The sequence below is a fragment of the Podarcis pityusensis genome (genome assembly GCF_964106645.2).
Source record: "Podarcis pityusensis genome assembly, chromosome: 16".
In the NCBI taxonomy this organism is placed as follows: domain Eukaryota; kingdom Metazoa; phylum Chordata; class Lepidosauria; order Squamata; family Lacertidae; genus Podarcis; species Podarcis pityusensis.
In genome coordinates this window covers 11267472-11293699 of record NC_138041.1, presented here as the reverse complement: position 1 = coordinate 11293699, position 26228 = coordinate 11267472, and the positions used below count along the sequence as shown (strand labels likewise).

Here is a 26228-nt window from a genome sequence, read left to right as displayed (position 1 = left end):
AGAACAGAAATTGTGCTCCGGCGGTGCGGCGGCAGCAGGAGGCCCCATTAGCTAAAGTGGTGCTTCAGGTTAAGAACAGTTTCAGGTTAAGTACGGACCTCCGGAACGAATTAGGTACTTAACCCGAGGTACCACTGTATTAATTCACTTCAAAGCATGGTAATCCATGATAAGCTAGCTCTGCCCCGAACATCTTTGCCAAAGCCCTACACCTGGTGGCACCAGCAGGCTTAGAAGGCCAATCAAACATCCTTCGCCTAGGCTGGAAAAACAGATACAACAATGTCTTCTGCTTTGTTTTTGTGTCTTTGACTGCTCGCCTTCCTGCTGTTGCACCGGCTGATGTTCCTCTTTCTCTCCTTTCCACAGCGGCCACTAGGAGTCAGCTGTCAGAAGCGAAGCCTGTATATGTAAACAACCCGCCAGCCAATTGCCGCCTCCTGTCATTTCAAATCCATCCAGTGGGTTTCTTTTTGAATTGTTAACGTCTCTGTGAGTCAGAGCCTTCCTGACAGATCGCTTGCGCTTTCGAACAGGGCGCCCGGCAGTGGAAATCTTCGGAGGGGGCTGCTGGTGGTGGGAGATCTTTCCTACCCGCTGAAGATCCCTTCCTTCTCCGACCTGACACGACATGAGGAGGAAAGAACCCACATCGGGCAGGTCCAGGGACACCCCGGTGAGAAGGTCAAGTCGCTTGCAACCGGACAGAGTTGGAGAACAGGTGAGGCGTGGAAAAGTTTGCAGGATGCATGCTCAGATCCCAGCATATCCATTGAAAGGGAGTTAGGTTCCAGGGCTGGGGAAGACCCTTGCGCTGCCAGAGTTAGGCAGTTAGATGGACCAATCAGTCCGAGCACCAAGCTGCTTCCTGTACCAGCTGGACAGCTCCTCAGTGGGAACAACCTGCCTTTCCAACAGTGAAGAAATCTAAAATAGTGGTTCCCTAATTTCCACCACTTCTTGCACCACTTGAAAATTGCTGAGGGTCTCGGCGCACCACTGAATTATTTTTTTTTCTGCCTGCTGTAGCAGTTGTGCGGTGCTGTGCTAGACCAGGCATAGGCAAACTCAGCCCTCCAGATGTTTGGGACTACAACTCCCATCATCCCTAGCTAACAGGACCAGTGGTCAGGGATGATGGGAATTGTAGTCTCAAAAACATCTGGAGGGCCGAGTTTGCCTATGCCTGTGCTAAACGCTGCATAATTTCTAACTGTATTCTTGTTGCTGCTTTTATTTCTTACATATTGTATTTAATTGTACAGTCGTACCTTGGCTCACCTAGCAGTTCGAAAGCATGTCAGAGTGCAAGTAGATAAATAGGTACCGCTCCAGCGGGAAGGTAAACGGTGTTTCCGTGCGCTGCTCTGGTTCGCCAGAAGCGGCTTAGTCATGCTGGCCACATGACCTGGAAGCTGCCTGTGGACAAACGCCGGCTCCCTCGGCCTATAGAGCGAGATGAGCGCGCAACCCCTGAGTCGGACATGAGTGCTCCGGTTTTTGAAAGATTTTTGGAAGCTGAATGTCCAGCGCGGCTTCTGCTGCTTCTGATTGCCTGCAGGAGCTTTGGTTTCTGAACGTTTTGGAAGTTGAACCGACTTGTGAAATGGATTCCGTTTGACTTCCAAGGTACGACTGTATTACTGTTTCAACAGCACAGAATGCAAATTGCAATGCAGTAAAACACAATATAACGAAAGACGCTGTACCTCCCTTCTCAGAGGTAGTATGCCTCTGAATAGCCCTCTTCAAATATCTAAAGGGCTGCCACATGGAAGGTGGAGCAAGCTTGTTTTCTCCTGCTCTGGAGGGTAGGACCCAAACCAATGGCTTCAACTTACAAGAAAGGAGATTCCGATTAAACATCAGGAAGAATGTTCTGACCGTACGAGCTGTTCGACCGTGGAACTGACTTCCATGAGAGATTGTGGACTCTCCTTCCTTGGAGGTTTTTATGCAGAGGTTGGATGGCCATCTGTCAGGGATGCTTTAGCTGAGATTCCTGCATTGCAGGGGGTTGGACTAGATGACCCTTGGGGTCTCTTGCAGCTCTATGACTGTGAATACCAGTTGCTGGCAATCACAAGTGGGAAGAGTTGCTCTTTCACTCATGCCATGCTTGTGGGTTTCCAACAAGGATAGGCCTGGCCGCTGTGAGAACAGGGTGCTGGACCAGATGAGCCATTGCCTTGACCCAGCATGCTCTTCTTATGTCCTTACATTAAGCAATAAAAATACAATCAAAAATCAATATGAATGCTTAATCTGATGGATGTGCTGTTTCTGATCTTCAACCACTAATCCACAGACCTACCACAAAGCACCTAAACAAAGCTCACAGATGACTCACAGACACAATTTGGGAATCCCCGGGCTAGAACAATACAGTGGTACCTCGGGTTAAGTACCTAATTTGTTCCGGAGGTCCGTTCTTAACCTGAAACTGTTCTTAATCTGAAGCACCACTTTAGCTAATGGGGCCTCCTGCTGCCGCTGCGCCGCCGGAGCACAATTTCTGTTTTCATCCTGAAGCAAAGTTCTTAACCCAAGGTACTATTTCTGGGTTAGTGGAGTCTGTAACCTGAAGTGTATGTAACCCGAGGTACCACTGTACTTCTCCTGATTTCTAGTTACCAGCAAAGCAACTATTATTGCAGATTGTTAATGAAGCAAAATTCAGATATCTGGGTGCAATTGACAATGTTTCTCCCGACTCCGTCCCAGAACTGGCAATAATGCTGATGGATTTTGTCAGCCCACAGCAATAGGGAATCCTATTGCTGTTGTTAGTAGCATTACTTGGTTGCATTATACCAAAAGTCTCAAGGTGACTTTGCCAAGATGGTTAAATCAAAACTAAAAGACAACCACCACAGTAAAAGCTGAAATCATGCATAAATATGTATCATTTGGTGTGATGTGAGTTGATTGAACAGGTGAGCAACCATCCCCAGCAGCAAAAAATTGCTGGACTTAAAATGATATTTTCAGTATATGTCTGTGTATGATTCTAAGCCAAGGTGAAACAGCAAAAGTGTCAATGTAAGATGTCTGATGTGCCTCATTTCATGGCCTTTATAGTCAATTGATACATTTTAATTAAAGTAAATCTTAATTTTTAAAAATATATCTATATGTATATCTGTATCTCTATATCTAATTAACAGGCAGGTTCCTAAGTGGTTTCAGAGTATTTGCTCTCTTTGGCCAGAATACTTGCAGGACAGGAACAAAATTTCCCCTTAGATCATCTTAAAAAGCTGATAATTCGGGAAAGGGGCCTGAAACATTCCTGAGGGGTCTGCCTCCCTCCCTCTGGTGCTGAAGGAAATTGCCTCTGTGCCACACTAACGTGTCAAATGCTTGAACCAGGAATGGGAAATATCTGGCCCTCCACAGGTTGTTGGACTACAAGTCCCATCAGCCAGCATATGACCATTGGCTGGGAATGATGGAACCCGGAGCCTGGCAGCATCTGGAAGGCCACAGGTTCCCTAAACTGGCCTTTAAACTTCATATTTGATGGAGGAGTGAATCTTGAATCGATAGCTGGATTTTGAACACCACTTTTGGAAGGGGAGCAGAGCACAGACTTTGCTCTGTAGAAGGTTCCTGCTTCACCTCTTGGCACCTCCAGTTTAAAAGGAACTCTTGGATGATGACGACGATGACGACTTTATTTGTACCCTACCCATCTGTCTGTGTTGCCCCAGCCACACTGGGCAGCTTCCAGCATATACATAAACATAATAAAGCAGTAAACATTAAACTTCCCTATACAGGGCTGCCTTCAGATGTCTTCTGAAGCCCCTGAGCTTGCAAGGAATGACACAAATGAAAGTTTACAGCAGCACCCTTCATTGACCATGCATTCACCCATGGAGACAAGTGGGCTTTGGTGTCTCAGTGAGGAGGAGAAGGGGAGATCTCAGAGAAGTTGGGTACACTAAGGGCATCATGCCCAAAGCCCATCCTGCCCCCACAAACTGGAACGGGCACTGGCCATACTGGCTGTGGGAGCTGGAGTCCAGTAACTTTTGAATGGCTGCAGGTTTACTCATCCCTGGTGGCTGGTCCAATAGGGAGGCAGTGGCAGAGCATGCAGGAGATTAAAGTTGCAATTCGTGGCACCTCTCTCTTCAGAGAGCCAGTGTGGTGTAGTGGTTAAGAGACTCGTAATGTGGTGAACCGGGTTCGTGTCTCCGCTCCTCCACATGCAGCTGCTGGGTGACCTTGGGCTAGTCACACTTCTTTGAAGTCTCTCAGCCCCACTCACCCCACAGAGTGTTTGTTGTGGGGGAGGAAGGGAAAGGAGATTGTTAGCCACTTTGAGACTCCTTAGGGTAGTGATAAAGCAGGATATCAAATCCAAACTCCTCCTCCTCCTCCTCCTCCTCTTCTTCTTCTTCTTCTTCTTCTTCTTCAAAAAGATCACAGGCTGCTGGGCTGTGAAAGACTCTCCAGCTGAGAAACCAGAAAGCCAGATGGCAGCCTTGACAGCAATGCTGGGGTTAGATCACTCAGAGGCCTGACTTGGGCAAAGGCAGCTCTTGCAGCGCAGGCTCCTTTCAAAGGGCAGGAAGTTTTCTGTGTGAGTGGCGGGCAGAGGAGGCGGGCAGAGAGCTCCTATCTCTTTGTGACTGTAAAAACATCTGTGCAGCAAGAGGAAACTCCCAGGGGAGCTGCCTTGCGCTAATTGCAAGTAACGGTTGCGGAAGGCACCCCTTTGGTCGGAGCCTTTGCACACACGTGTGCTTTCTCTCGCACAATCCGTCAGAGCACCAATACTCCCTCAAGTCGCTTTTGGATGATGACAGGGTGATCGGTTCTTTTCCCTTATTTTTTAAATAGATTTTATTAAAGTTTGAAAAATAATTTGAAGGTTAATATCAGAGAGCTTTTCATCAAGGATAAAAAAAAGTAAGAAAGAAAAAATTCCAATTCCTCATCTGTCAGCTATATGTAGAAAATTATTCAACACAGCCACTCCCAGATAACACCCAACAAATCCACTTTCTATAAACTATTACAGTGGTACCTCAGGTTACATACGCTTCAGGTTACAGACTCCGCTAACCCAGAAATAGTGCTTCAGGTTAAGAACTTTGCTTCAGGATGAACAGAAATTGTGCTCCGGTGGCGCGGCGGCAGCAGGAGGCCCCATTAGCTAAAGTGGTGCTTCAGATTAAGAACAGATTCAGGTTAAGAACGGACCTCCAGAACAAATTAAGTACTTAACCTGAGGTACCACTGTATTACCTTCAGTCCCCAAACCCAGATACAGTGATACCTTGGTTCTCAAACTTAATCCGTTTGACTCCCGAAACCGTTCGAAAGCCAAGGCGCGGCTTCTGATTGGCTGCGGGAGCTTCCTGCGCTCAAGCGGAAGCCATGTCGGACGTTCGGCTTCTGAAAAACATTTGCAAACCGGAACACTTACTTCCGGGTTTGCGGCGTTTGGGAGCCGATTTGTTTGGGAGCCAAGCCGTTTGAACACTGTGTCATGTCCATTTTCTTATTCACGCAAAAAGTCTATAAGGGGTTTCCACCCTTTAGTAAATGTCGACAATGGTTTTTCTCTGATTAAAAACATCAAGGGTGATCAGTTCTGATGGCTCCTTGAAACATGTTTTTTAATTTCAGAAGGCACCAGGATTATTCCCAGGATTGTTGGGGGGGGAGAGGATGTGCTTTAAAAGTGCGTTAGGTGTATAGTGCATACGCAGTCCTCATCAACCCTCTTTCTGTACAATAACAAAACAAAAACCCACTGCTAAGAGGAAGTGCCCCAATATACTATAAGGCACCAGCTGCCAATCAACACGACTCTGCCCTGTTTCTCAAACGCAGGTTTCAAGGGAACCGCAAAGCTTCAGAGGAAGTCATGTCACTGACATCCTTTCGCCCAGGGAGAGCATCAGAGCTCACAGGAAGCAGGCCGAGCCAGCCAAGGACCCATCGCCCAGTCCCCCCAGAGGTCCTTCGCAATCGTCGGAAGAAGCAGAAGCTCATGAAGACAGCGGGCAAACCGTGTTGGAAAGAGACACTACCTTGGTGAGTCTCTTTCAGCTAGTTGAGGCAGCTGGACTTTGGCATAGCTGTCAACCATCCCTTATTTGGCGGGAAAGTCCCTTATCCCAGCGCTGTGTCCCGCTGCTGTCCCTTATTGATGATGTCCCTTAAATTTCCCGGGTTTCAAAGGAAGCAGCTCCCCTCCCTCCCTCCCTCCCTGCCTGCCGGCCAGGGAGGAGGGAGGCTCCAACTGTGTTCTTGGCTGCGTTGCTTACCCAATAAGGAGTCTAAGAACGACTGGGGGGTGGAGCTTGCATGCCTTGTGCTGATCAAATTGGCCTCGTTGCCTGGGGACTCGCTTTTGCTCAGCGCTTCCCAGCAGAGAGGTGACGGTGGTTTTCCTTGCTGCATCCCCTTTGCCGGGTTGCTGCGCTGTGGGAACCACCGCTTGAGGCTTTGTTTGGCTGCTGGTTGACTAAAATCCTTTATTTTGGCTGCTGATCCCTTATTTTCGAGGCTGCTAGTCCCTTATTTTCAAATCTGTAAGTTGACAGCTATGGACTTTGGCCATAGCTGTGCAACACAGATAGGGTCACTCTTAGGGTTGGGGGTGTACAATCCAAACCCTTCTCTGTCCTCTCCAAATTCAGGACCAAACTAACTGTACCATAGGGAGATATACTTACTTATCTATTGCACAAGTGGGGAAAATTTTCCGGTCCAAGGGCCGCTTTCCTTTCTAGGCAACGTTCCGAGGGCCATGCGCCAAAACTGACCTAGGTCACACAGGCGCATCATTTATTTGTAGCACATTGCTTCCCCCAAATAATCTTGGCAAATGTGGTTTGTTAAAGGCAATTGGGCATTGTAGCTCTTTGAGGGATGGACTACAGTCCCCAGGAGTCTTTGGGGAAAGTCATGTGAATTAAATGTGTGGCGTGGATGCGGCCTTCCTTGAATCCGGCGTGACTTACTTCTATGTAAGGAGGCGCAAGATTGCTGAGTCAGGTGACAATGTGAAACAGGGAGTGTTGAAAGGGTTAGAATAATAGGCGCAGGGATACAGGAAGTCTTTGTCAGACCCTCAAGCTGTTGTGGGACTTCAGCTCCCATCAGCCTCAGCCAGCATTGCCAACAGTCAGAGATGATGGGAGCTGGAGTCCAGGGTGGGGTGGGGGCATTCACTGCTCAAATAAATAAATAAATAAATAAATAAATAAATAAATAAATGGGGAAAGTACCGTTCGGAAGGTGAGCTGCCTTGTTTCTTCTGTCAGTCAGGATTTGGTTCACAGGCAGAGTCCATTAATAGTAAGAGGACAACGACAACCAAGATGGCTGCCACAACTGGGCTCACTGAACATAAAAAGACATCCCTCCATTTTCCTTTTCAGTCCCCCTTTGTAAGGCTGAGGAGACTGGATGTGCCACAGGAAGAGGAGCCTTCCCCACCCCAAAATGGGGCAAAGGAGGTAACAAGGGATGTGTAACAAGAACAGGGGTTCTTTTTTAAGCAGAGCCATCTGAGGAAATGGCTGCCAACTTCCTCCATATCCCAGTAGGGACATTGGAAGCTGCCTTATACTGAGACCATCGATCCATTTAGCTCAGTATCGTCTGCACTGATTGGCAGCAGCTGTCCAGGATTTCAGGCAGGGAATCTCTCCCAGCCATACCTGGAGGACTGGACAGAGGACTGTCAGCATCTTGTACCACAGGAGCAAGCAAACCAGAAACTCTTCCATTTAACTGTGTTTCCAATTTTGTCCGAACCGGGGGGGAAAGAATGTTAAACCAGCTTACAACCATGGCCTAATATCCTGGCTTGTTTCCAGGATGTTACTTTTTGTTTTCCCATTTGGATGAAATGTGAAACTACAGGTTGAGTGGAGAACCTCGGGACTGGATGCGGCCCTCCAGGCCCCTTTCAGGCCCTTGGAACTCTCCCCAGCCACACATACCCTCTCTCCATGCCGTGGAGTTAATATTTACATTTGTAGCCCCACCCACTTCTTCTTCTGGCCCCACCTACCACTGCCATGTGGCCTCTGGAAAGTTACTTAGATATGAAATCGGCCCTTGGTCTGAAAAATGGAAGACTTCCTTGTTTGGTAGCTTGCTTGCTCAGAGGGACAGCGTGTATGTGATCAAAAGACTCATTCGGATCTCGGCACGTGAAGCCGAGATACGATTTTCACAACATGAGCTTTTTCCTCTCTTGCCAGCTGCCTCAACCAAACATCGAGTGGGAAGTGGTGAAAGACAAGAGGGCCCGGCTGCAGGTTCTGGAGACCTCTCAGCCGCGAAGCACCAAGGCCAGGCCCCAGATGGAGAGGAGGACAACGGCCAGCTCACAAGGCAGGGTGGAAAACGAGACGTTTGCCCTTGGGCAGCAGAGCAGGACAGGAATCACTGCCAGGTCCAAGGCGCCAACCATGAAGAAGGCCGACTCCTCGAAGTCACAGGCAGGAGCCCCCCAAAAGTGGGCCAAGGTATATTAGAGAATCCCAAAGCATGCTCCAACATACCCCATATATTCTCACTAAACTGCTTTAATCTGCGGAACAGGTACTTTCACAAGTGCCACGTAATGTTTATTCTACCCTGGCAAGGAAACAATCCTTTTAGTGTGGCAGCGCTTAGTCTCTGGAACTCCCTGCTGATTGGCAAGCATCTTCGTTGTACTGTTTTTGGTGCTTGCTTAAAACTTTTTATTGTTGTTTGGGCACGTCTAAACATTCCGCACAAAGACAAGCCTGTCGTTCCACACAAAGGCAGGGCAAGAACTGCCACAATGGTGAGGCAATGCAATTAAAAATATGGTAAAACTGAAACAGGTTTAGAAACATCTACAAAGCAGTCTTTAGCAAAATCTAAAAATGTGCAGAACAGTCGCAGGCTCCCACAGCTGATAATTGCAAGGTTGCCAGAAACTGTTACACACATTTGTTTTGAAACTTATGGGTTTTATCTATATTTTGGTAAATTTTAAGTCTACTACTTTTTAAAGTGTGATTGTGTTGATATTTTCTTCTAAATATTTCATATTGTTTTGTGCCAACCACTTAAGGTTTCTTGCTGATTAAGCGGTATATAAATCCGGTTAAATAAAAAAATTAACATCGAGGCAAAAACACACAGAGTTTGAAATGTATGAGATAGTTGCTTTCTCAGTGGGGTGACAGAGGACACCCCCAGACTCACTATTTTTGAGTGAAATTCAGTCACCTATCGGCAAATTCTGGCTGTGCAATTCTAGTTGTTTTGGAGCGCTTGTGCAACAAACCCACTTCCTCAAAAGATCTGACTTTTGGCGACAAGGAAAGCAATAGTGGAAATGTGTAGGATTACGTTTACTTTGACACACTATCAAACCTCTCCGCAAACAAATCAGAATGAATGCTCATTCTATGAAGGTGCATAAATGACTCAGTGGTGGAGCCTCAGCCCAGTATATCTGAAGGAGCACCTCCACCCCCTTTGTTCAGCCTGGACACTGAAGTCTAGCTCTGAGGGCCTTCTGGCGGTTCCCTCACTGCGAGAAGTGAAGCTACAGCTAACCAGGCAGAGGGCCTTCTCAGTAGTGGCACCCTCCCTGTGGAACGCCCTTCCATCAGATGTCAAGGTAATAAACAACTAAACAACTTTTAGAAGACATCTGAAGGCAGCCCTATTTAGGAAAGTTTTTAATATTTGATGGGCAGGGAAACCCAGGCAGATGGGCAGGAAGACATTCCCTGTCTGAAACGCTGATAGTGGGGTAGGAGAGCTGGAAAAAATGCCAATATATTTATTTCACATCCGGCAACCCATGTGCCCTTTGGTTTCAGATAGTGCATAGGTAGACGGGTCTAAAAAGCCCAGGACACAAATTTTCACGGCCCTCCAGCAGCTATGGCGGCTCATTTACCAAAAGTAATTTATTTAGTGTTAACTCCAAAAGTGTATACTCGATTCTGACCAAACTAAGCCTCCTAGAGCAAAATGTACATTGGGCTTAGTCTGGAGATGGTACTAAATAATGTCCTTCTTCCTCTCAACCCCTTTTGTCTTCTCAGCGTCTCCCATATCGGTCTGTTCTCTGTTTCCTTCTCTTCTTGCTTATCCTGGGCTTTGTTTGCTGGTTCGCATGGGAACACGGAAACCCCGGCTCCTTCCTGGGGCTGGTGGGATACGAAGCATGGAGATGGAGCAGCTTCCCAAAACTGTGGAATGCGGTGGAGGAGTGCAGTAGTCAGTGCAGGCAAGTAAGGGGCATGCGCATGTAAGGGCTACCAGCTATTATTTTTATTATTAATTCAATTTAGGTACCGCCTATTATCAGAAGATCCCAGGGTGCGGCGTACAGCATTAAAAACACACTGCAGAACAATTAACAAAGAGATTCCACACACTACATAACACAAATGTTGTAGAAAATTTTGTTGAAATATGACAGCCTTTTATAAAACACTTTACTGATAATCCTGAAGAACAGCAACTACCGAAATCACAGGCTGGACTATGACAAACTTAACTAGATTGATCTGTCCTGGAGAGAGGAGCAGGGCAGGTTGTTTTTGTATCATTCTCTTTCTCTCTTTTGTAATTGTTATGTGGTAAAGGTAAAGGGACCCCTGACCATTAGGTCCAGTCGTGGCCGACTCTGGGGTTGCGGCGCTCATCTCGCTTTATTGGCCAAGGGAGCCGGCGTACAGCTTCCGGGTCATGTGGCCAGCATGACTAAGCCGCTTCTGGCAAACCAGAGCAGTGCACAGAAACGCTGTTTACCTTCCCGCCGGAGCGGTACCTATTTATCTACTTGCACTTTGACGTGCTTTTGAACTGCTAGGTTGGCAGGAGCAGGGACCAAGCAACGGGAGCTCACCCTGTCACGGGGATTCGAACCGCCGACCTTCTGATCGGCAAGTCCTAGGCTCTGTGGTTTAACCCACAGCGCCACCCGCGTCCCTTAATTGTTATGTATTAGAAATCAATAAAACTATATTTAAAAAGGAAACACTGAAAAAAGGAAAAAAGGGCTTTCAGCTGGGGGTGTTGTAGTCCAAGGTTGGGGGGAACCAGGGCAGAGCCTCACCCTCCAAGCCTCTTGGTCTGGCCCTTGGCACTTTTCTCAGGCCGCACCCCTCTCACCATAGCACGGGATGTGAGATGGAAGAGATTCTGAAAAGAAACCAGAATCCATGGGGTTGCCAACCTGTCCAACGCAGAAAACAGCACCACAGCATTTCTTTAGCCTTCACCTGCTCCCCTCTCTTCTTCCTGGCTTTAGCCTGGTGTTGGTGGAGAGCATCCCATCCACTTTGGATTACGAAACACTGACTCCTCACCACCCAAGCATCTACCAGGCTTGGATGGACCTCTTGGATGGCGCCAACAGCAGTGTGGAGATAGCAGCTTTCTACTTCACCCTACGAGACTCCGATGTTCATGTGAAGGATCCCTCTTCGAAACAGGTCAGTCACTAGGATGGGACAATCTCTGTTCCAGTTTTTCTGTTTCTCCTTTTTCCAAGCTTTAGTCCTGTACATTTCCACATCTGTTTGCATTTTTTTAAAAAAAGCCACGTGAAAATCAACCAGCATTTTACTGTATGCAGTTTTGCCTAACGCACACATTTTTGCAAATCAGTTTCTCCCAATAGAATGCATTTTGTATGTTATTTTCTCTTATAGGTGCATTGTTATGCACCCTTTACCCCAGAACATTATTTTTTGCACGTATTACTTGATTGGAAAACTGCATCGCAAAATTTGGAGAGCTGTGTGTTCGTGTAATGCAGTTTGTGTGAATTAGCTGGATATGCCTTTAAAAGCAAGGTGAATCCAATTTATTCCTCATGTGTTAGTCCTGGGCAGCTAGTGCTTGAGAGGTAGAACAATGCAAGGATGCATACAATCTTTACAGAGAAAATTATGCATCTTTACTAAATTAGGTAGGGCAGAAGTTTTCAACCTTTTTTTGAGACCACGGTTCCCTTGACCAACTACATTATTTCTTGACACCCCTGTGGGTCTCAGGAGCCCAGTTATGTCACCCCTTGCCTGCAGAGCTGGCAGCCTCTCATCCTTTTTTTTGAACACCCTCCCCTGTGAACAGTTCCCTCAGCCTCCTCTCCTCTCTCTCTCCTTGGGAGTCCTCTGGGCAGCAGCCCCTGGTCTCTGAGCTTCCCTTCACCATTCACCTGCAGATCTTATAGCCAGGACTGCTGCAATAGACAGCTGTGCAATCTTTTGGGAAGCAGAGACATACAGAGCGCGGGCCATCATGTAGGGGGTCTGTGGTGGGAGTATACAATCCCATTGTTTCAAGACATAACATTGTAGGGAAGTGAAAGTTTTCATCTATTTTTTGCACCAGCAATATTCCCCCCAAAGGGAGGTGCACCGTTCCTGGAGGTACTGCAATACCAGGTCAATGCATGGAGTGGATGGAGCAAGCCCCTATTCCATCTCCCAGCTCCAAAAATCCATTTAATATATAGTCCTCAAATAGAGGACATATCAGATATTAAACTGATAAGAACAGATACTACACTTGATCTTAGCCAAAAGGCCGAGAAGCGATACCAAATTGAGCAAAAATTAAGCGGGTCTCCTTTTCCGATGGCTTTTGAGGTGATGGTGGGTACTTGGCGCCGCAAAGCTCTCACCACCCCATCAGAATCAGCACCATTTCCAATTCCACAAAATACACTCTGACAACATTTCTACCTGTTTTCCAACTCAGCAGCCTCTTCATGGACAATTTAACCCCAAAACTAGATCATTCTTTCGATCTTGTCAATTTCTCAGCCGTCTGCCCGGTTGCTTGATGGCCATTGGTGTGCAATCTGCATAAACCCGCCCACTTACCTGTTAGGTGCTGCGTAACTGTTAACCAGCAGAGGTCGCAAAGGTTTCCCTTTGACAGCTTGCTGTTCATTCAAGAACATCCTGCAAAAACAGCTGTGCAAGCCGAGCAAAGCAGTGCTGCAGAATAAATTTTCCCCTTAAAACATTGAAACGCTGTAAAAGGAATTCTTGGCGTGTAATGACTGCAGAAAATCTATCTGGTTCTGCAGATGCTATTTCCTAGCAGAGCCAAATCCTTTAAGTTTACCTGAAGATTTACTTCCTTCTGCTCTTTCAACTTTGATTTGAGCACGAAATGCACATACAACTTTGTCATGAGTGTTTAATACCATCCTTTTACTGACTTTCCTTAATTAAATAAATTGCAGGCAGCGGCGTAGCGTGGGTAGTCAGCACCCGGGGCAAGGCAAGTAATTTGCGCCCCCTAACCCGGGGCAAGGCAAGTAATTTGCGCCCCCTAACCCCTAACCATGGTCATTAATACTGACGGCTCTACTCTGGGGCAAATTTCGTAGTGACTACTGCCCTCCGTGGTGTTGTTTTTGCAATTAAAGGACCCCTGCCTCAAATAAAGCATGGGGATTGGGCACTGGGATTTGCCAAGGGAGCTGGGAATTGCAGTTCAGTGGCGGGTCAGGGGGAGAGGGTCCCTTCCGCGTCTGGGTGCCGTGGGCCCCTTTGCGCCAAGACGCGCGTCTTTGGGCGTTGCGGCGCAGCCTTCTCGGTCTCCCTCCCCGGCCCGGCTAGCCCTGACGCGGCTTCTTTCTGGCGCGGGGAGGGGGCGCCTCTGGGGCCAGTGGGTTGGCCAGCCTCCGGCGCGGGTGGGCGGGCCCCGTCGGGGCGGGTGGGCGGCGTGGCGCTTGGTGCCGAAGCCTCCGCCCGCAGCACCCCATCGGGAGACCTGGCCGGAAGGAGCCTCGAGCCGGCTGTCGGACGCGGCTGAAGCAGCCAGGGCGGCATGGCAGGCGGCGGCGGCTCCCCGGCAACTCCATGCGGCCAGCCCTGCGCGCTGGCCGAGCCCCGCAGGCGAACGCTGCCCGTCGGTGAGGAGGGGCTGCCTGGCGTGCCTTCTGCAGCGAGCGCTGAGAGCCGCTGCCATGGGGCTCTGGGCGATTCCGGAGGCAGCGAGCGCGCCCCCCCAGAAGTTGCGCCCGGTGCGGCCGGCACCCCTGGCACCCCCCACGCTACGCCACTGATTGCAGGTATCTCTGCCCCCCAAATTAATTCCCTTTTTCTTCACGCACATAGAAATGAACCCGCAAATCTATTTGAGATGGAGATGTGAGCATCTCTAGGTTCCATGCATAGCAATACTGTAGTAAGCGTTGTGCTTGTCGTTCTTGCAGGGCAAGGCGGTGTTTGAGTCTCTGCGGTCCTTGCCTTCTCGCGGGGTGAAGCTCAGCATCGCTGTGAACAGACCCCAGTTTTCCCAGTACGACACAGATGAATTGGCCCGCCATGGTAAGGTGTCACGTAGAGCAGGCTTTTTTGTACTGCTTGGAAACCTTTCAACATTCAACTGTTAGCCAGCTAAGGCTGTTGTATGCATTATTATACCATTAAAGCACACTCATTCCCTCAAAGAATTCTGGGCAAGGGTCAATAGGGATTGTAACTCTTGTGAGGAGTAAAGTAGAGTGCCCAGAATTCTTTGAGGGGGAGAATGTACAGTAAGCCCGCAACTTCTGCTCATTGAACTTGTGCACATTCAGCTTTATGCTCTTGACCAAAATAATAATGATAATGATAATAATTAAAAATAAGGCAGACAGGCATCCAGGAGAAAAGATTTTGGCAATCCCACCCACTATTGAACCAAGTGTGTTTTTACGGCAGTGGTACCTCAGGTTACATACGCTTCAGGTTACAGATGCTTCAGGTTACAGACTCCGCTAACCCAGAAATATTACCTCAGGTTAAGAACTTTGTTTCAGGATGAGAACAGAAATTTTGCTCCAGCGGTGCGGCGGCAGCGGGAGGCCCCATTAGCTAAAGTGGTGCTTCAGGTTAAGAACAGTTTCAGGTTAAGAATGGACCTCTGGAACGAATTAAGTACTTAACCCGAGGTACCACTGTATATGCGATTTTGGCTTTCGGTGCAATCCCCAGAACCCCCATGTAAATTGTGGGCTTACTGTACTTTGAATATGTTTTATGTTGGAGTTAGGTGTGTACGTGTATATATTCAGAGCTGTAAGAAGGGTCCCTCCGGAGGGCCATCTGGCAGAGTCCCCTCTCTCTCTGGCCTTCCTGATAGCACATTATCTTCCCCAATGCTTTTCTTCGGGGGGGGGGGTGCTGATACTTCATATCCTTGAGTACCCCCAGAAAAAAGCACTGCCTTCCCATTGTCTTTGGTTAATGGTTGATCTCCCAGGTGATTTCCTGAACACAGGAAGCTGCTGGGGCCTGTATTTTAACACTCTGCTAAATCTGAAAGGGAGAGAATCTGTATTCACAAGCGTGAAGGCTAGAAGCTTGTTGAATTATGAACACTGAGTTCTGCCCTTGGTGGCAGAATATACATAGAATATGGATGCATGTGGTCTGTAATGGCATCGGCTCAGTGGGTTTGCTTTTGGTAACTGGAGTAGCACAGGGACTGAGCTACAAGTAAAAGTCCTTCGTTCGAATCTCACTTCTGCCATCAGGCTGCATAGACTTAAATGAGCCATTCTCCCTCATCTTCAGTATTTCCAGTATGGGAGTAACACTGGGGTTGCAATGAAGGGGACAGAGGCAAATCCAGGGGGAGATCATTCCAAAGGCTCAGTGGTAGAGCATCTGCTTTGCATGCAGAAGGTCCTAGGTTCAATCCTCAGCTTCCCCAGGTATGGAGGTGACTGGGAGAGTCTCCCTGCCTGAAATCCCAGTAAGTTGGTCAGTGTACACCAGGGGTCGGCAACGTGAGGCCCATGGGCCAGAAGCGGCCCACGAAGACCATTTTACCAGCCCACGAACCGCCCCTGAACCAAGCCACCCGCTCAGCAAGTCCCCCATGCACTGCGCTAAACCAGCGCAGCACGGTGCAGGGACCTGCTGTGATAGGAATTTTGAGGTCTTAGATATATGTTAAATGTTCATAACTGTATCAACCAAGCACATACACAGATTAGCACAGGAAGACCGACCTGGAACCATTTTGATTTAAAAACTGTCCCAAACTGAACAAATGTTTTCTCTGCAAGGTCAAAGGAAAATGGAAAAGCCTCCCCATTGTCTTTTCCTTCACAAATCCTGTCTTAAGGGTATGTCTGTGTTTGAATAGGGTGTGAGCCTGTGACCTGGCCCAGGAACTAAGTATTTATCATTACAAAAGATTGGCGGGCTCCCCAGGCAATCCAATCAAGTAACCTGCCAGACAGGAGATAAACAAGGACAGGAGAAAAACAACATTCAAATTTCTGTTTAGACCGCCTTTTCTGTGATGTAGGTGTGATGTATCTGAGGGGTGGTCTTAGGTTACACCCCTTCTGTGATGTATGTATGATGTTTCTGGGGGTGGTCTTGATCTACAGGGTGGCAATTTCAAAAGTCTTTATAAGGCCTTGCACGCCATTTTTCTGGGCTCCTCCTCCTCTCCTGCGGGTGAGGGGAGCACCCTGTTGCAACAGATCAATAAAGATCAAGCTTACTAGCTGCTTTGCTTCTCAATATTCTCTGGTTGGCCTCTGTTATTCTCTCCTACCAATAGGGAACCTATGTAAGGACTCTATATGGGCTCTTGGATACCCTATAAGGGAAAAGGGCAGTTTTTGTTTACAACATCTGCCAAGCGGTGCTGGAAATCACGTCCACGCTGGTGCGATTTTCAGAGTCTGGACATGCGCAGAAGCGATTTCTGGCGTTGCACTGCGCCAGTCCAGCCCACGGACAATCTCCATGGGAGTGATCTGGCCCATGGCCAGTAAACCTTGCTGACGCCTGGTGTACACACTGCTGAGTTAGATGGACCACTGTCATGATACAGTGTAATGCACCATTCCTATGTTTCAGTAATGCAACCTCGCAGGGCTGTCGTAAGGATTACAAAAAGCTGAATGCATGTGACACACCATATAAGCAATGATGACACAATGGCCTCTTAACATCATTAGGATCATTCCAATGGGGAAACAGAAGGCGGGTCGGTGTTAAATCCTTGCCCCTTCCTCCCGCAGGTGCAGATGTGAGGTACGTGGACATGAAGAACCTGACAGGAGGCATCTTGCACACCAAGCTATGGGTGGTGGATCGGAAGCACATCTTTGTGGGCAGCGCCAACATGGACTGGCGCTCCCTCACTCAGGTACCTCTGGGCGTCGTGGGTGGAACAGGTTCAAGAGCATGGGCAGGGGACGGCTGCGCATTGGAAGCATCTGAGGATGTGCTCTGGGGATTGTCAATGGGGTGGAGACTCTCACAACCCACAAAACAATTGTCAGGGTCAGGCACTCTGTTGGGCCCATGCTTTTGCCCATCGGACCTGGGGGGGGCAGGCTGGCTTTCTTGCTAGCAGTGGCAGAAGCCATCAACAGTTCTTGAGCAATGCTGGGGGTGCTTCAAGACCCCCGGGAGCCATGGACCCAATTCTGTGCAACTCTCTCCTGGCTGAGATCAGGCAGGTCCTTTCTCCCTGTTGAACTTCAGGCGCTTGGTGAGAAGACTTTTTTAAAAAAACACCTCTCCGCAGGTATTAGAAATATGTATTCTGATTTTATTTTTTATTGTATCAATTTCACAAATTTATATACTGTACCACTCTATTATAATAAAACCACAAAGCCATTAACAAAAATAAGAAAAGAATAAAATTGTCAGTACAAAACAGCTAATAATAACAATTAGAAACAGTTAGAAAATGAAAATTAACATTCTAACTGTCTGGATAGGCTTGCCTAAACGAAAATATATTTTAGCAAGTGCCAAAAAGGGCACAGTGAAGGTGCCTGCTTTATGGTTAAGTTTAACAGGTTCTTTGTTGTATTGTTTGTTAATTTGAGAGACTGCGGTGTCATATAGTACATAAATCATTGGAATATAACAACGATGATTAACATTTTAAATTGCTACAATGCCCCAGAGCAATACTGCACCAGGGGCATGGTGGGTAATTAAAATGGCCGCTGGATTCAGCTGCTTGGGACTTCTCAGAGCATCAGTCCACAAAGGGAGCGATTTAAAGAGGGCAGGTTTCTGCGAAGAGCCCCACCTGATTTCTAGGGCTGATGCTGGCTCTACAGTTCATAGAGCATTTTTGTCAAACAGGTGTAGGTCGATGCAACTTGAGAAAATAAAACATGTTCAAGGTGCAATGTGGGGCCGGTGAGGGGTGTACCCTGAGGGCCAGGCGGAGGGGCTGTGTTTTGTCCTTAAGCCCAAGTCTCCCCATACCTTGGGGCTTAGCCTAGACAGACAGACAAATCTCCTAAGGTCCTGCTCACCTGGTTCCTTCTATCTTACAGGTTAAAGAGCTGGGCGCCGTGCTGTACAACTGCAGCTGCCTAGCTAGGGACCTACACCGAATCTTTGCCATATATCGCATCCTGGGGAAAGACGGGGCCTCCATCCCGCCCAAGTGGCCGGCAGACCTGGCTGCCAAGTCTGGCCTGACTCATCCCCTGAAGCTGCAGCTGAATGACACCGGCGGTCAGCTGTATCTTTCTGTAAGTTGGGTCGGGGTGGGGAATATTTTTCGGCCCACGGGCTGGATTTCCACACTGGGTGGATGACAGATGTGGCTCTTCCCTTTGCACGGTAGGCTACATTCCAGCCTATTGGGAATCCCAGGACCCTCAGCTTCACTGGCCTACACCCACAAAGTAGCGGTGTCTCTATTTCTTTCCTCTTTTTCTGCCACCAGTTATCCCCAAATGCTTTGAAACTTCCTAGTAGCGTTAGCCTTGGAGCCTTCAGAGACAGGATGAACTTGAACTGGGTTTATTATTAAAACTGACCTACATACAGGGCCCTCAGAGGTGGCGGTTGGCAGTTTCTGTAGACTTGAGAGCCTCTGCAACTAACACAAACCTCCAGGTGGCTTTTTCCCTCAAGCAAAATTTCCTGGTCTTCCACACAAGCCAATTACTTCCATACCTTCCCTCTCCAACTGCCTCTTTTTACAGTTAAGTCAGAGGTTAGAATTACTTATATTATTGCATTTATACACCTCTCCACCAAGGAGCCCGAGGCAGCATGCATGGTTTTATTCTCACAATTTCCCTGTGAGGTAAAGTTAGGCCAAGAGGGGCTGACTGGCCCAAGTTAATCCAGTGAGCTTCATGGCTGAGGGTTAGATTTGAACCCAAGTCTCCCGGGTCCTAGTCGGACAACTCTAACCATTACACCACACCACCAGGTGAGAGTATTACAAGAACAACTCCCTATCCATTTTCTTCACACCACGTATCATTTTAACACTTCTGCCAGGTTCTGCTGTCCCTTACTTGATTTTTCCGAAACTAAACTCAGCCGCCTTGATTTGCCCTCTCCTCCTCTTCTGCCCCCTTCAAAGCTCTCTGATTTTGTGGTTCCAGAGCTCTCCACCGGCCCTCTGCTCCTCAGGCAGAACCTCTGATCTCACCGCCATTTTGAGCACCATCGAGGATGCTGAAGACTTTGTCTACATTGCTGTGATGGACTATGAGCCCCAGTGCACATTCTGCAAACCAAAGAGGTAGGGCGAAAAGGGACCGAAAAGGCACATAAAAACCTGAACCTAATAAGTGATAAAGGCAAAAGGGGAAGGGGCCACAGCTCAGCGGTGGAGCACCTGCTTTTAATGCAGAATGCCACAGATTCATAGAACTGTCAACTTGGAAGGGACCCTGAGGATCATCTAGTCCAACCCTCTGGAATGCAGGAATATGCAGCTGCCCTATATGGGGATCGAACCTGCATCATTGGCATTATCAGCGCCATTCTGTAATGAAATGAGCTATCCAGTTGATAATATCTCCAGGCAGGCTGGGAGCATCCCTGGCCTGAGAACCTACAGAGCTGCTACCAGTCAGTGTAGACAATACTGAGCTAGATGGACCAGTTTGGTCTGACCCCTTATAAGGCATTTTCCTGTTTTCCTAAAGCTAAAGTTTGTCATGCCTATTCCCTTCAATGGGTCTACCCTGAGTGGAACTTGCCCTGGACACAAGCTTATTGTATTTTTGTATTTTGTTGGAAGCTGTCCAGAGTGGCTGGGGAAACCCAGCCAGATGGGCGGGGTATAAATAAATTATTATTATTATTATTATTATTATTATTAAGCCTTAGAGTGGCATATATCTGCTCTGGAATTCAGATGTTAATGGAAAATGGCCCATTAGGACTGTGTTCACACATCATACATCTAAAGCCCATTCTCTGTCCCCAAGAATCCTGGGAACTGTAGATTGTTAAGGGTGCTGGGAATTGTAGCTCTCTGTGGGGTAAACTATAGTTTACAATGAATTCTTGGGGGGGGGGGAATCATGGGCTTTCAATGTATGGTGCGTATGCAGCCTTAGCTGCTTTGTAGGGCCACCACCAGCTTTGGGTTTCCAGGGACTAAAGGACTCCCCGTTCCCTATATAATAATGCTGTTGCGCTTGGCTTGGCACTCCCAGGTTCTGGCCGGTCATTGATGACGCTCTGCGCACTGCGGCCTGCGAAAGGCGGGTGAAGGTGCGTCTCCTCATCAGCTGCTGGAAACACTCGCATCCCGCCATGTTCGTCTTCCTGGATTCGCTCAGAGTCCTCAGCTACGAACCTCTGCATTGCCCCATTGAAGTGGTGAGTCTGGGAACTAGAGAGAACAAGCAGACAGGCCTGCTTGGATGCAAGCTGTTTGGCGCCCTTAGGTGCTTCCTCCACTGTCAGAGCCGGCAAGCTTGCAAATGACAGTGACTGGGAACTGCAGGAGGCGAGAGTGGCTGTTGGGCTCAGATCTTGCTTGTGGGCTTCCTGCAGGCATCTGGTCGGCCGCTGTGAGAATAAAAAGGTTGCCTGGAGGAGCCCTGGGTTAGGTCCTAGTCCGAAGCTCTAACCCAGAGCTTGCCAAACAGCTGGGTTTCCAGCTGTTTTTGGACTACAGTTCCCATCATCCTTGACCACTGGTCCTGCTAGCTAGAGATGATGGGAGTTGTAGTCCAGCAACAGCTGGAGCCCCAAGTTTGTGGAAATTCTGTTCTAACCACTACACCGCAATGGGCTCCACTCTCTTAACGGTGTTAGTCAGGTTCAGGAAGCTGCAGGAATACCTTCAGAATCTGGAGTGCCAGAATTATAGGAACGTAGAACTTGGGAAGTGAAGGTTTGAACTCAAGCCTCTAAGGCAGGGGTCAGCAAACTTTTTCAGCAGGGGGCCGGTCCACTGTCCCTCAGACCTTGTGGGGGGCCAGACTATTTTTTTTGGGGGGGGGATGAATGAATTCCTATGCCCCACAAATAACCCAGAGATGCATTTTAAATAAAAGCACACACTCTACTCATGTAAAAATACGCTGATTCCCGGACCGTCCATGGGCCGGATTTAGAAGGTGATTGGGCTGGATCCGGCCCCTGGGCCTTAGTTTGCCTACCCATGCTCTTGGGCTTAGCCCAATGCTCTAACCTCTGCACTAGGTGTGAGGAACCTTTGGCCCTCCGGATGCTGCTGAACTACAACTCCCATCATTCCTGGCAAATTGGCCTTGTTTGCTGGAACTGATGGGCGTAGTAGTTCAGCAGCATCCAGAGGCTCAGAAGGCTCAATGCACCAAACAGGACCTACCCAATTAGGCCAGTTTGCAAAGAAGTGAACAGGCCTTACCTCTGGCTCCTAGTGGGGTGCAGAACCAGAGGAGGCATCTCCCATTAGTGGTAGCAGTAGGCAACTTTTTTCTCCTTTCAGAAACTCTTTGTCGTTCCCTCGGAGGGAGAGCAGCCACCGATCCCTTATGCGCACGTCAATCACAACAAGTACATGGTGACCGACAGAATCGCCTACATTGGTAAGTAGACCTTGTCTGCGTTTTATGGCTCTGGCCCTAACAGTTCCGTGATGGGGCGGCCAGGGCTTCCGCTTAGATGTCCTTTGAAGTCCCTTCCAGCTGTGATGATTCTAAGCTAGTACAGTGGTCCCTCGGTTTTCAGACGTCTCTGTTGACAAACGTTTCAGAAATCGAACAGCAAAAATCCGGAAATGAATGCTTCCATTTTCGAACATGCCTCGGAAGTTGAATGACTTCTGCTGCGTGTTTCTCAATTTTCTCAATCAAATTTGCAGACCGCCCTTTGCACCTTGGTTTTCAAATGTTTCGGAACTCAAAACGGTCTTCCGGAAAGGATTACGTTCAAGAACCGAGGTGCCACTGTATCTATTTTGCTTTGGGGGCAGGGCAGGGAGGGGCTGGAGTATCTCACCTTAGTGCCATGAAAGCAAAGATGCGTTTGGCATAATGTGAAGTTTGATCCTCCTTCTGTGGCATAGACCGGGTTGCTCGCCTTGCTCTGCTGTTCTGCCTCTCTGGACCCCCATCCTTGCCCTTCTCTGCTTCCCTGAGTAGGAGGAAGTCAAAGGGGCAGTTTTAGAAGGTCCACTTCCTTGTCAGAGAGTTTAAAGGTGCCTTTGGTGGCAAACTGTTGCTGTACCTCAAGGCTGTAGAAGTTCAGATCTGTGGACCCCAATGTCCACTGTTATTATGAATTAGATTTATTAGTTTCTTCTTCCCGAGGGTCTCCAATCATTACCATTATTGTTGTTTATTAAATTTGTATACCACCCTATACCTGCAGGTCTCTTATATTGTGATAAAATCACAATATAAAATCACAAAATACATAATAAAAACACAAACAACCGAATAATCCCACCCCCCCTAATACATTTTAAAAGGACACTGGATGTCAATCAGCCAAAGGCAACTTGACCCAGCCCATGAATGTCCCCAAAGCCACCTCCTAGCCTGATTCCTCCCCTTTGGATTTTTCAGCCACCCAAGCGCCCAGGAAGTCCCTAATCTGCTGTGCATTTGTGTGTGTTTCCCTCTTTGCCAGGTACCTCCAACTGGTCTGAAGATTACTTCACCCGCACTGCAGGCGTGGGTCTGGTCGTCAACCAGAGCGAGGCCTCTGCAGGAACCCCGGGACAAACCCTGCGCCAGCAGCTGGAGAAAGTGTTTATCCGGGACTGGGACTCTCCCTACGTTCAGCCACTCAGCAAACACTGGGAATGTTCGAGGAAGTGACGGCAGAGGGTGGACCATTCCACTCCCTGCCTGGAAACAGGTTCAGGGCTCAGCCTCGCTCTGACCCCTTGACCTGGAAGCACTCCTTTCAACATCCTGCCGTTTAGAAGCTCTTTCCTTGGTGCCCCTGCTCCTGCGCTTGCGTCCCGGAGGAATCTGGCCAGCAGGCGTTGTTGGGGGTGGGGGGAAAGGAAGCTGGACTCTTTGGGTCATCCGTCCGACCCAGAGCAGCTGCTTCTGAAACTCCTAAGCAGCCGCTCATTCAGTTGGTGCAAGTGAGGAACAGCTACAGCTGCTTGGCCACCAGAGCTGGAGCGCTCTAGCGCATGCCTAGGGAACCTGCGGCCTTCCATATGTTGCTTAACTCCCATCAGCCTCAGCACACCCAACTCACTGCAAGGGATGATGGGAGTTGGAGTCCAGCAGCATCTCGACAGGTTTCTCACTTCCCCACTAGGGTGGGACGAGCTGCAGCTAACAGCAGAAATGTGAACTCGGGGTGAGAGGAGTAGGGCAGAAAGGGGGTTGTAGCCGCCTCCCAGCTCCCTGTTTACACCAAGGATGGGGGAGCCTGCAGCTGCCCACCTCCCATGTTGATGGACTTCACCACCCATCATCCCTGACCATTGGCCGCGCCGATGGGAGTTGGAGTCCAGCAAAACCTGGAGGGCCACCAGTTGGCCACCCTTGCTTTACAGGAGGAGTGGGGGGGGCCTTGGTCCTGGGGGCCAAATGTGACCCTCTGGACATCCGCTTCCCAGGTGGCATCCCTCCCTGGCCCTACTCTCAGGCCTTTCCCCCAGGAATTGCGGCTCCACGGTGATAATGCGTCTTGCTGGCCTGGGTGGTATATGGAGAGGCATGTGCCTGGAACACAGCCTAGCTACGAATATCAGAGGCTGGCTCATTACGGCAAATGGGGCAACCTCAACTTGCCCTCACCTTCCTGCCTGCCTTCTTACTTACGGCCAGTCCAGGGAACGGGCCTGCCTATCATCTTCCTCCTGTGTAGCCTCAGTGTTGTAAAACTCAGCAGGGAGGAAGACGAGGATATGACTAAACTGGATTGGTGGGTTCAAGCTGTGACATTAGTTCTGGCTTCACTGTTGGGCTCCTTTGCCTTCCACCTCCCCAGTCCCAATGGGCACCAGCCACCGCTGTGGACAAAGCTAAGAGCCACATCTGTCTCTCCAACCACGTTTTTTACAGCCCCCCCCATTCACCATTGGCCCGTGGCCCCAAGAAGGCAATGTGTAAATGCTGCCCCACCAGCCTGGCTTTACAGAGACGGATGTTTACATTCCAGTATTTCTTTTCATTTGCTTGCTAGCTTGCCAAAGTTTTCCAGTTGCCCAGTTGGCAGAGAATGGCGCTGCCTTCTGCCTCGCTCTCTCCTTGCTGCTTGACCCGAACAAGGTCACATCTGTACCCTCCGTCTAAAGCAGGCGTAGGCAAACTCGGCCCTCCAGATGTTTTTGGGACTACAATCCCCATCATCCCTGACCACTGGTCCTGTTAGCTAGGGATGATGGGAGTTGTAGTCCCAAAACATCTGGAGGGCTGAGTTTGCCTATGCCTGGTCTTAAAGCATTCTCTTAGTCATGGCTTCCCCCACAGAATCCTGGAAATTGTGGTTTATTAGGTTTCGCTTATCAGCTCTTAGAACACTTTATGAACTACACTTCCCAAGATTCTTTGCGGGAGGCATACCTGTTAAAGCGGTGTGAGAGTACCCTGGAATGTACTGGAGCATTTGAAATGGGTGTAGATAAGCTCTGAAGGGAGGGGGCTGCTGGGACTCAAGTAAGAAGATTCGCTGCCTTCCTGCAGGTGTTTTTATTCTAGGGGCATGGCTGTGTGTATATGTATGTGTGTGCATCTTTCAAAGATATATCTTTGCAGCTATGTACAGGTTTGCTAAAGGGGTGATGATGTTGCTTTTTTTACATTGTATATCCCCTATAAGGGAAGATGATCAGCAGGGAATCGATGCAGGGAAATCAACTAAAAATTAGAAAATGGGTAAATCAGCCAGAAGTCAGATATCAGCTGGAGATCAGGTATCAGCTGGAAATAAATGATGATGCAGGGAAATCAGCTGGAAATTAGAAATCAGTATGACAGGGAAAGGGTCCTCAGGTAGGTTTATTTTGGGGGGAAATTAACTCAGGGAGCATGTTTGAGTTGGGGAGTTATGTGCCTTAAGCTGCAATCTTGTGTATGTCTACTCAGAAGTCCCACTGAGTTCAATAGAACTCCCATGAAAATTGCTGTGGAATTGCAGCCTAAACGTATATGAGCTTTAAGCAGTGAGTGAGACAGTTCACCCTCTTTGGGGATAGGGAAATGCTTGGGCTTGGGTTGGGTTGGGGCTGGAGTTGCATTCTTAGCAGAATTTATTTTTGATATTACAAGTGTTTTTAATAAAGAAGTCAAATTTTGTTTGTGTCTTTTCATTGACTGCACACCCAACCAGTTTTTAAATTCTCAATATAATCTAAAGAGTGCAAGCCATGCTTCTGGTTCTTTATGGAGTACAAGAAGGCAGGTCTCTGCCCTGGGGAGCTTACAGTATAAAATGTGAGGCAGAGGTAAGGGACGGAAGTGGAGGCAGGAATAAATAGGGAAGCAGTACGCTGGGTGTGGAGAACATTTGGGCCCTCCAAGCATTGCTGAACTACAGCTCCCATCAGCCCCAGCAAGCATGGCCAATGGCCAGAGATGATGGGAGTTGTAGTCTAGCAACATCTGGAGGACCAGAGTTTCTGATACTGTACCTGCTGCCCCGGACTCCTTTGGGAGGAAGGGCAGGATACAAATGTATGCAGTGACCTGTTTATTGAACATTCATCCTGATGCATTTGCAAGGAGGCTAGACATTCTGATTTGCTGACAGAAGGTGGTATAACAACAGGGCACGGGGAGTTTAGGGGATTGTGCCAAAGCTTCATAGAAAAGGTGGGTTTTGAGGAGGAATTTGAAGGAAGTGCTTTGGTCTTTCGCCAGTTGAGATGTATATTGCTAAGACCCACCCTATTCTTGTAGGATTGCAGTTTGTTTTAAACTGTGTTTAACATTTTGTTTTAAATTGTTCTGACCTGTCCTGGGATGGTATGATGAAGGGTGGGTAATAAATTGTATTATTATTATTATTATTATTATTAATACAGGAGGTATCTCA

At 48.4% G+C, this 26228-nt stretch overlaps 1 protein-coding gene and 2 long non-coding RNA genes across 5 annotated transcripts in view; all 3 read left to right on the top strand.

Moving 5' to 3' along the window:
• LOC308465224 overlaps positions 1 to 25488 on the top strand; it is a 192006-nt gene extending 166518 nt beyond the window's left edge. The window contains exon 2 of the long non-coding RNA XR_013980369.1: positions 23931 to 25488. This is a non-coding gene — a long non-coding RNA (uncharacterized lncRNA). The remainder of the gene's footprint in view (positions 1 to 23930) is intronic.
• On the top strand, positions 405 to 25104 carry LOC308464915 (5'-3' exonuclease PLD3-like). 3 transcript variants are annotated; one of them, XM_080984602.1, is made up of 13 exons: positions 405 to 721; positions 5851 to 6054; positions 7290 to 7484; positions 8238 to 8504; positions 10071 to 10255; positions 11285 to 11468; positions 14213 to 14327; positions 17027 to 17154; positions 18311 to 18511; positions 19382 to 19521; positions 20447 to 20612; positions 21712 to 21811; positions 22857 to 25104. In XM_080984602.1, the coding sequence occupies exons 1-13, from the start codon at positions 632 to 634 to the stop codon at positions 23045 to 23047; spliced, it is 2166 nt and encodes a 721-aa protein (XP_080840728.1). In that variant the 5' UTR covers positions 405 to 631; the 3' UTR covers positions 23048 to 25104. The 3 variants fall into 3 exon arrangements, with proteins under 3 accessions (XP_080840728.1, XP_080840729.1, XP_080840730.1); XM_080984603.1 differs by having other exon boundaries at positions 413 to 721; positions 7407 to 7484; XM_080984604.1 differs by lacking the exon at positions 7290 to 7484 and having other exon boundaries at positions 415 to 721.
• Positions 11476 to 14206, top strand: LOC308465209. The gene is made up of 3 exons (XR_013980354.1): positions 11476 to 11799; positions 11922 to 13234; positions 14069 to 14206. It is a non-coding gene; the product is annotated as an uncharacterized lncRNA (long non-coding RNA).
• Positions 25489 to 26228: the final 740 nt, after the last annotated feature.

Coding starts and splice junctions, on each gene's coding strand:
- LOC308464915 (XM_080984602.1), top strand. CDS start 632: ATGAGGAGGAAAGAACCCACATCGGGCAGGTCCAGGGACACCCCGGTG. Junction 6,055..7,289: donor TGGAAAGAGACACTACCTTG/GTGAGTCTCTTT, acceptor TTCTTCTGTCAG/TCAGGATTTGGTTCACAGGC. Junction 20,613..21,711: donor TGCATTGCCCCATTGAAGTG/GTGAGTCTGGGA, acceptor TTCTCCTTTCAG/AAACTCTTTGTCGTTCCCTC.